The 10,684-nt window shown below is 42.1% G+C and overlaps 1 protein-coding gene across 1 annotated transcript; it reads left to right on the top strand.

The window, feature by feature from the left end:
• Positions 1 to 250: 250 nt before the first annotated feature.
• On the top strand, positions 251 to 9,072 carry LOC140005454 (uncharacterized). Its single transcript, XM_072046446.1, has 6 exons — positions 251 to 385; positions 2,132 to 4,504; positions 4,654 to 5,022; positions 5,587 to 7,554; positions 8,794 to 8,859; positions 8,920 to 9,072. The coding sequence occupies exons 1-6, from the start codon at positions 251 to 253 to the stop codon at positions 9,070 to 9,072; spliced, it is 5,064 nt and encodes a 1,687-aa protein (XP_071902547.1).
• Positions 9,073 to 10,684: the final 1,612 nt, after the last annotated feature.

Below are 10,684 nucleotides of genomic sequence, written 5' to 3'. Positions count from 1 at the left end.
TTACTTGCCATTGGGGTCCATCACTACGTGGGAAAGATTGAAATGGCAATTCCTTGAGAAGTTCTTCCCAGTCTCTAGGGCCATCAACATCAGGAAGGAAATATGTGAAGTTAGGCAGGCTAATGGAGAAATTCTCTATGAATATTGGAAGCGGTTCAAACAGTTGTGTGCTAGTTGCCTGCACCATCAGATCCCTGACCAATTGCTGATCTAGTATTTTTACGAGGGACTGCTACCCATGGATAGAAGTATGGTAGATGCAGCGAGTGGCAGTGCTTTAGTAAATAAGACAACAGATGAAGCCAAACGCCTTATCTCGAACATGGCTGAGAATTCTCAACAGTTTGGAGTCAGATTTGAGGCAGTGACTAGAAGGGTCAATAAGGTAAATCATTCTGACCTCGCAAATAGATTAACGGAGCTAACTACATTAGTTCGTCAAATGGCTATAGGGCAAGTACATGCAACTAAAGCATGTGGGATATGTGCTGCCCCTGAACATGCGACCGATATGTGCCCGACCCTCTAAGAAGACCCTCACGAGCAAACCAGTGCCATGGGAGGTTTGCCTGGACCATCCCAAAGGAGAAATGACCCATATGCGCCCACATATAATCCGAGGTGGCAGAACCACCCCAACTTCAGCTATGCTCCAAATCCCTCAGGCTTTCAACAACCATTCCTGCAGAGACTGATAGGGTATAATTTGTTAGTAATTTTATTATTAATTTCCCCTTTTACCCCTGATAAATATTGTGTTAATTGCTGATATCTACTCATATTTGGTATCTGGACTTAATTTCAGGAATGAAACAGAAAACTACCAAAAAGGAGGGATTTTATGAAGAATATGGAGACTTCTAAGGGATTCAATCCTTGGGCCCTTGGATTGGTGGGGACCACAAAGCTATAAGTCATTTGGGCTCTTCAAAGAAAGCTACGTAAAAGAGACTTGGAACAAGAAGTACTTGGGAGGCTTTGTCCACATGTGTGGGGACCACCTAGATAGCTTTAGTCTATCTTTCTTTTGTTTCTTAAATAGGGAACGTAGGGAAAGAAGACATGGCTAGTTTTTAGTTTATCTTTTAGTTTAGTTTTTAGCCTAGTCTTTAGTTTTTCTTTCCTTCTCCTGACTGGCCTCTGACACACGCCAGGTGTTCGACAATATTCCCCAACGGGAAAAACACCTTTTATTCCTTACTTCCTAATAGAAAACGCAATGCCTTTTCAATTTATTAATTCGTGTGGTGATTTCATTATGCGGCGTGGCTAAGCCTTCCATCTAGTCAAGGGTCAACTCGACGGCGCAGTCCCGAAAATCTGTGAGATCTAATTAATTTTCACGTGTTCCTTAATTTATTAATATTTGCACGTTGTCTGCTTGAATTTTCATGGGATTATTTTATTAATTGGATGTCAAGGGCCCGGTGTTCAATGTGATTTATTAATCTCGTGCCAATTTAGTCAATTAAATCCGTAATTGTTTGATTGATTAATATTAGTGGCAACTGGTGTGTTTACACATTAGGGGAACGTGTGATCTAATTTAAATAATCCTCGTAGCGTGTTATTGATTAGGGCTAGGTTTTTCTAGTTATTAATGCAATTGGAAAATTACTTCCTATGGTCGTACCTAGGAGTATTTGCTGATTAGGGGTAATCAACGGTCGTACCTTTGTTATCAATAATTTAAGGAAAAATTGGTCGTCAGACTATAACTAGCCTATTAATACATTAAGTGAACATCTCTTACATCAATGATCGGATGATTGGACTGTGCCAGAGTAGTTGCGTCCTTGGCTAGAATTTATTTATTCTTGATTTAATTCCTGCTAAACTTGTGCTAGTTAATTATTTATTTTTAGTTGGATTGTTTAATTATTTTTAGTTGCCTATCCACAAAAACACCCCCCTTTTGTCACTGTGAGTTTGAAAAGAAACAATTACTCCCAATCCCTGTGGATTCGACCCTGCTTACCGCTGTCTACAGAAATTACTTTTAGTTTGAGCAGGTTTTATTATTGCACAGGCTGACAACCTGTCAATTTTTGGCGCCGTTGCCGGGGACTGGCGTTATTATTTGTTTCTTTTTAAATTCATTTTTTGTCCTAATTTTCTGGTTTTCTTCTAGTGTATGCCTCGATCTTTTCGTACAGGTGAATTGATTTTTGACCCTGAAGTAGAGAAGACCGCGCGTAGAACGAGGAAGGAAACCAGACAGCTCAGAGAGGAGCACTCCAGTGCTACATCTCAGAGACCTGAGTCAGGAGTTGAACCAACAGATTCATTTGGTGACACTTCGAGTGACTCGGAGCAAGAAGAAATTCCCATGGCTAATGCACGAACATTAAGGGAGTTGGCTACCCCTAATTTAAATCAGCAGCCTTTGTGCATTACTTTCCCGAGTTTGAGTGAAAACACTTCATTTGAGTTAAAATCTGGTTTGATTTCTCTTTTACCCTCTTTTCATGGTTTACCAGGTAAGGAGCCGTATAAGCATCTGCAGGAGTTTGATGTCGTGTGCAACAGTATGAAGCCCCCGGGCATTACAGAAGAGCAGATAAAAATGAGGGCATTTCCCTTCTCCTTGACAGATTCTGCGAAGGACTGGCTGTACTACCTGTCACCAGGTAGCATCACCACGTGGGACCAATTGAAGAAAAAAATTTTGGATAAATATTTTCCTGCGTCCAGGGCTGCAAGTCTGAGGAAAGAAATTTGTGGGATCAAGCAGCACCCAGGGGAGTCACTCTATGAGTATTGGGAACGGTTCAACTTCTTGTTGCACAAGTGTCCCCAGCACCAGATAAGTGAGCAGTTGCTCATTCAGTATTTTTATGAGGGGCTCCTTTTTGGGGACAGGAGCATAATTGATGCTGCAAGTGGAGGGGCACTGGTGAACAAAACCCCTCAAGAAGCACGAGAGTTGATTGAGAGTGTGGCAGAGAATTCACAACAATTCGGTACGAGAGAGGATTGTCCAATACGCAGGGTGAATGAGGTAGAGACACCCTCCATGCAGCAGCAGCTAACTGAGTTGACCGCGTTTGTTAGGCAACAGGCTGTGAGAAATGCATCACAAGCCAGGGTATGCGGGATTTGCACTGGTATAGGTCACTCTGCAGATATGTGCCCAATGATTCAGGAAGAAACTGCAGAACAGGTGAACATGGCTGACCACGCTCCCGCGCCAAGGAAGCAGTACGACACTTACTCAAGCACCTACAACCCCGGGTGGAGAGATCATCCCAACCTCAGTTATGGAGGGAATAGGCAACCCAACTTTACACCGAACAGGCAGTCTAACTTTGTGCCAAATAAGCCACCGGGGTACCAGCAGCAATACCAACCTCGACCACCTCCGCCCCCAAGCTCTGGTCCATCTTTGGAGGAGATGATGAAACAAATGATGACAACCATGGCGCAAAATCAACAAATGATGACAACCATGGTGCAAAGTCAGCAAAGGACGGACTCCGAAATGCAGGATATAAGGAATCAGATAAGTCAAATGGCCACAACAATCAACCGTTTGGATTCCCAGAACCAAGGGAAGCTGCCATCTCAACCTGAGTTGAACCTGAAGAATGTGAGCGCCATGACCCTGAGGAGCGGGAAGGAAATTCAGGGGTCTGAACCTGTGATCCCTAAGGATAAGGATGAGGAAAAGATCGAAAATGAGCTTGAAAGGGAGGACAGCAATGGTGCAGATCCAAAGGTACTTCCTGACCCAATAATTACAGCTAAAACTAACCCGCCTCCTTTCCCTAGCAGGTTGGAAAAATCGAAGAAGCAGGATATGGAAAAGGAGATTTTGGAGGTTTTTCGCAAGGTTGAGATAAACATCCCTCTCTTAGACGCAATCAAACAAGTACCAAAATATGCCAAATTCCTAAGGGACTTGTGTGTCAACCGAAGGCGATTGAGGGGAGATGAACGGGTTATTGTTGGGGAGAATGTGTCAGCGGTCCTACAGAGAAAGCTTCCACCCAAGTGCGGGGACCCAGGTATGTTTACTATCCCCTGTAAGATAGGGAACACTGTGATTAGAAGGGCCATGTTGGACTTGGGAGCATCAATTAATGTCATGCCTAAATCTATATATGCTTCTCTAAAGCTAGGTCCATTAAAAGAAACTGGAATAATCATTCAATTAGCTGACCGCACTAATGCATATCCTGATGGGTTGGTTGAAGATGTGTTGGTGAAAGTTAATGATTTGGTGTTTCCAGCTGATTTTTATGTACTTGATATGGATGATGATCACTCCCCCGATCCCTCACCTTTGTTGTTAGGTAGACCCTTTATGAGCACAGCACAAACAAAAATTGATGTTAATAAGGGTACCTTATCCATGGAATTTGATGGGGAAATTGTGCACTTTAATATCTTTGATACTATGAAATATCCCTCAAACTCCAACTTTAGCTCAGTTTTCTCTGTGAGTGCTATTGACCCTGCGGTGCAGGAAGTATTTGAAACTGTTGGCAGGGATGAGTTGGAGGTAGTTTTGACCAAGCACCTCGAGTTGGAAACAACTCCTGAGGTGGAGTGGAGTGAAGATAAAAAATGCACAATAGGTGCATTACACTCATTGTAGACCACCACGAAAGGTATGAAGTCTTACCTATTTTTACTCCCGAACCTCACCAGAGGGTATTGCCATCTGTGGTGCAGGCACCTGTACTGGAGTTGAAACCTCTACCAGAGCACCTGAAATATGCATATCTGGGTGATAATGAGACACTCCCGGTGATTATCTCATCGGCACTGTCAAAAACCCAGGAGGAGAAACTGATCCGGGTCCTTAGAGAGCATAAAGAGACGATAGGTTGGACAATTGCGGACATTAAGGGAATCAGCCCGGCCATCTGTATGCACCGGATTAGACTAGATGAGGATGCCAAACCTGTTAGGCAGGCTCAAAGGAAGCTCAATCCCCTCATGATGGAAGTTGTAAAGAAAGAGATTTTAAATTTGCTAGATGTGGGGATCATCTTTGCAATATCTGATAACCCTTGGGTGAGTCCGGTCCAGGTAGTCCCAAAAAAGGCAGGAGTGACGGTAGAGGCTAACCAAACGGGTGAGCTCGTGCCAGTGCGCAAACCCACTGGATGGAGGCTGTGTATAGACTACCGTAGGCTAAACGCCGTCACTAAAAAGGACCATTTCCCTCTCCCTTTCATTGATCAGATGGTTGAACGTCTAGCTTGTAGGGTTTACTATTACTTTTTGGATGGATTTTCAGGATATTTTCAGATAGCAATTGCACCGGAGGATCAAGAGAAGACAACCTTCACGTGCCCGTTCGGGACCTTTGCCTATAGACGAATGCCATTCGGGTTGTGCAATGCACCTGCAACATTTCAGAGTTGTATGGTAAGTATTTTTTCTGAATATATGGAGAAGATAATTGAAGTTTTCATTGATGATTTCAGTGTGTATGGTGATAGTTTTGATACATGTCCAGATAACCTGAAATTGATCCTGATAAGGTGTATAGAGACTAATCTTGTGCTTAATTGGGAAAAATGTCATTTTATGGTTGAGCACGGGATAGTCTTGGGTCATATTGTATCGTCTAAGGGCATCGAGGTTGACAGGGCTAAAATAGATATTATATCTGCTTTGCGTTACCCCGCTAGTGTGCGGGAGGTACGTTCTTTTCTTGGTTATGCAGGTTTTTATCGAAGGTTCATCAAGGATTTTTCAAAAATTGGGGCCCCATTGTTCCAACTCTTGCAAAAAGATGTAGCCTTCGAGTTTGATGACAAGTGTGAGAGAGCCTTTGACAAGCTGAAGGAATTGTTGACTTCACCCCCAATCATCCAGCCCCCCGATTGGGGTTTGCCATTTGAAATCATGTGCGATGCCAGTGATCATGCTGTTGGGGCTGTCCTGGGGCAAAGAGTAGGAAAGGCGGCTCATGTCATCTATTACGTATCTCGGGCCTTGAATGGAGCCCAGTTGAATTATTCCACCACTGAGAAGGAGCTTCTTGCGGTTATTTTTGCTTTAGAAAAATTCAGGTCATATTTGTTAGGAGCTAAAGTAATTGTATTTTCTGATCATGCAGCGTTAAGGTACCTAATGACCAAGAAGGATGCCAAACCGAGACTCATCAGGTGGATATTGCTACTACATGAATTTGACCTTGAGATAAGGGACAAAAAAGGCTCAGAAAATCTAGTAGCAGACCATTTGAGTCGCATACCAGTCGGGGAGGACAATGAGCCATTGAAGGATGCATTCCCTGAAGAGCATTTATTTTCCTTACATTCTAAATTGCCTTGGTATGCTGACCTGGTCAATTATTTGGTAACTGGTAATTTTCCTGCAGGTTGGCCAAAATCGAAGAGGGATAAATTGAAGAGCGACGCCAAGTATTTTATCTGGGATGACCCGTACTTGTGGAAGAGGTGTGCAGATCAGGTAATGAGGAGATGTGTAAGTGAAATGGAATTTCAATCGATTCTAGCTTTTTGTCATACTTTTGCCTGTGGAGGTCATTTTGGACCCAAGAGGACTGCTCATAAGATTTTAGAAAGTGGGTTTTATTGGCCTTCATTGTTTAAGGATGCCTATGTGTTTTGTAAGTCATGTGATCGCTGTCAAAGGGTAGGTAATATAACCCGTAGGGATCATATGCCCCAAGTCCCGATGATTTTTGTAGAAATTTTTGATGTTTGGGGTATAGATTTCATGGGGCCTTTTCCTACTTCATTTGGTTTTCTGTATATTTTGCTGGCAGTTGATTATGTGTCCAAATGGGTGGAGGCTAAGGCCACTCGGACTAATGACTCGAAGGTAGTTGCAGATTTTATTAGGTCTAATATTTTTGTACGATTTGGAATGCCAAAAGCCATTGTCAGTGATAGGGGGACGCACTTCTGCAACAAAACCATAGCTGCGTTGTTTCGCAAGTATGGTGTACTCCACAGGGTCTCGACATCGTACCACCCTCAGACCAATGGTCAAGCGGAGGTATCAAACCGGGAGATTAAGTCTATTCTGGAGAAAATGGTGCGCCCCGATAGGAAAGATTGGAGTTCAAGGTTGGAAGATGCTTTGTGGGCATACAGGACCGCTTACAAGACGCCTATAGGGATGTCTCCCTATAGGTTAGTATTTGGTAAGCCTTGCCATCTTCCAGTGGAGTTCGAGCACAAGGCTTTTTGGGCGATAAAGCAATGCAACATGAACTTAGAAGAGGCCGGTGCCCGACGGAAATTGGATTTACAGGAGTTGGAGGAGATTCGCAATGAGGCCTATGAGAATGCGGTAATTTATAAGGAGAAAAATAAGATTTTTCATGACCAACAGATCTCGAGGAGGACATTCGAGTGTGGGCAAAAAGTTCTCCTGTACCACTCCAAATTGAAGTTATTTCCAGGTAAGTTACGTTCTCGTTGGATTGGTCCTTTTGTTGTGACTAATGTCTTTCATTATGGTGCAGTAGAGATCCAAAGTTTGAAGACTGAGAAGAAATTTGTAGTGAATGGTCATCGTCTCAAGCCGTATTATGAAGGGGTTGCAATTGAACGGGTGGAGATGGTGCACTTGGAAGACTCGATTTGCTTAGTTTAAGCAAAGTTTTGGACGATGTCTAGCCAAAGACATTAAAGAAAGACGCTCATTGGGAGGCAACCCAATTGTTCCTTTTCATTGTTTGTTCAATTTCGTGTGATAGTTTAGATGTGTTCTCCCTGAATTAGACTGATTTTGGGTTTCAATTTGCGTTTTTGCTGATCTATAGGTGCCCTTCAGTCATAACGTGCCCGCGTGGTGATGTGCAGGAAGCTCACGATCAGAAACTTCTGAAACTTCTGGGAGCTCTCTTGCCCTCATGACGCGCCCGCGTGGAGATGTGCAGGAAGCTCACGATCAGAAACTTCTGAAACTTCTGAAACTTCTGGGAGCTCTCTTGCCCTCATGACGTGCCCGCGTCACGTTCGCGGGAAAGGTAGGGATTCAAAAAAAAAAAAAAATTTTGAATAAACATTTCTTATCACCGTAGCTTTAGTTTCCAAATTTTAAAAAATTTATTTCCGTGGCTCAAAGAGCCTCATAATTGGAAGGAAAAGAAAAGAAACATTTAAAAAAAAAAACATCAATTTCTCTCTTTTTCTTTTTTCTTTTCTTTTCTTTCTTTTCTTCTTTTCTTTCTTTCTTCTTTTCTCTTTTTCTTTTCTTTCTTTCTTCCCCGCTGCTCCCCTTCTCTCTGCGCACGCCGACCGAGAGCCGCGCCGCCCTCCCACCATCTCCGCTCCCGCCGCGAGCTCTCTCCCTCTCTCTTCGATTCGCAACCATCAGTCGCAACCCACGCTTCCTCTGTTGCCAACCAGCAGATCTCCATCACTGCCGCCGCGCGCTCCACCAGCCCATCTCCCTCGCGCGCGCTGCCGTCTCGCACCGCACGCCACCCACCGCAGCGCGCCGCTGCTGCCCGAAGCTCGCCGCAGTCCACGGCCGCCTCGGCTGCTCACGCCGCAGTCCCTTGGTTCATTCCTGCAGAGACCACTAGTACAACAATCATCTGCATTTAATTCAGGTATGTCCTTTGAAGATATGGTCAAATCTCTAGCTAATAGCACTTGTCAAATGCAGGAGGACTCGCAGAGATTTCAACAAGAGACTCGCGTTAGCATTCAGAATTTGGAGACGCAAATGTCACAACTGGCATCTTCAATGAGCAGCGTTGAGAATGACAAAGGGAAGCTACAATCTTAGGTAATTCCCAATCCAAAGAAGAATGTCAGTGCAGTGCTTCTATAAAGTGGCAAGGAGGTGCAGTCCTCAGAATCGGAAGCAGTAGGAGTTGAAGATGAACAAGTGTCTGGGGAGCGTGAAGAGAAAAAGGTAAGTCACCAGTAAAATGCTCCTAAGACATTTAATATTAACCTTCCTTTTCCTGGTAAGTTGGCTAAAGCCAAGAAAGAGGAGTCTGAGAAGGAGATTTTAGATACCTTTAGGAAAGTGAAAATCAACATCCCTTTGCTTGATGCCATTAGGCAGTTGCCTAAATATGCGAAGTTTTTGAAGGGATTGTGTACTAATCGGCATAGTTATTAAACCCAATTTGGGAAGGAATCCGGCGAAGGAGGTGGGTCAACGAGTTACTGATTCAACCGGTGGATGAGTGGTTGAACCGGTGGGTTACTTAATATATTTAAATATTTATTTCATAATTTTTTATATAAGATATATGATATAAATTGGAATAAATAATGCAATAGCAAAAGCTCATTTAATTTAATTTGCTATAAAATAATTAATTCATATAAGAATCAATCAAATATAAAATTATTTAGTAAATACCAAATTTCAAGTGTAAAATTTTATCTATATTTAGTGCAATTATCTAGGTTATTTATGAATTTTAAGTGTAAAAAATTATTAAAAATAATATTTGTCTTTAAAATGAATTATGTAATATGTTATTTTTTAAATCCATTTTATAACTTATAGAGTTTGGAGGGTAATAAGTTTTTATTAAAAGATTCCAATATATTTGTTTTAGAGAAAAAAAAGATAGAATTAAAAAAATATTTATATATTATAATAAAGCTATTCTCTTAGCATATTTCGAAGTAGCCTGGTGGTAAGTATGTTGTAGTGTTGGGCAGAGGTCTAAGATTCAAATTCCAAAGAAGGCATTAAAATTTTTCCACAAAATTGGATTTGTTGACAAAATTGGCCGGGTTTTCAATTTAATTCGGTCGGACCGCCGGGTCGTCGACTAGTCAACGGTCCCCTTGCCCAAACGATGTGATTTTGAAATCTGGTCCGGTCCAATGGCCGATTCACTGGTTTGACTGGTTCGACCACCGGGTCGAGTTGGGTTTAATAACTATGCTAATCGGAACAAGTTGAATTTTCAAGACAAAGTGAAGGTAGGTGAGAATGTGTCAGCAGTTCTTCCAAAGAAGTTGTCGCACAAATGCAAGGATCCAGGTATGTTCACTATACCCTGCATCATAGGTCAGAAGAGGATAGAAAAAGGTATGCTTGATCTAAAGGCATCTATCAATGTCATGCCTTTGTCCATAATTAGGGCCTTAAACTTAGGACCTTTAAAGGATACAAGGGTAATAATTCAATTAACCGATAGGTCAAAGTTTACCTTGACGGTGTAGTTGAAGACGTTCTAGTGAAAGTTAATGAGTTTATCTTTCCTGCGAATTTCTATATTGTTAACATGAATGATGATAACTCAGCCAATTCAGCTGTACTTCTTCTAGGTAGACCATTCATGAGTACTGTTAGAACAAAGATAAATGTGCACGAAGGTACCCTATCGGTAGAATTTGAACGGGGAAACAGTCACTTTTAACATTTTTGATGCAATGAAATACCCGGATGATACTGAGTCTGTTAATTGTGTTTGTGTCACTAATTCCATTGTGCAAGATTATTTTGAACAGAATCTCGTGAAAAACAAGCTGAAATTTGTGTTATAATAGAGCAAGACGAATGAGGAAGTGAAAAGAGCAGATGATGGGGATACCATAGAAGCAATTATATCACTTCATTCACTTCCTGCATTTTCCAACAGGTCAGTAGACTTATTTTTACCATTACCTATTTCTAATGAGAGAATTTTACCCTCTGTTGAACAGGCACCCAAGTTGGAATTAAAAGAATTGTCAAAGCATTTGAAGTATGCTTTTCTGAGAGATCATAA

Source organism: Coffea arabica, chromosome 4e (assembly GCF_036785885.1).
Source record: "Coffea arabica cultivar ET-39 chromosome 4e, Coffea Arabica ET-39 HiFi, whole genome shotgun sequence".
NCBI lineage: Eukaryota > Viridiplantae > Streptophyta > Magnoliopsida > Gentianales > Rubiaceae > Coffea > Coffea arabica.
This window is presented reverse-complemented; position numbering and strand designations above follow the sequence as displayed.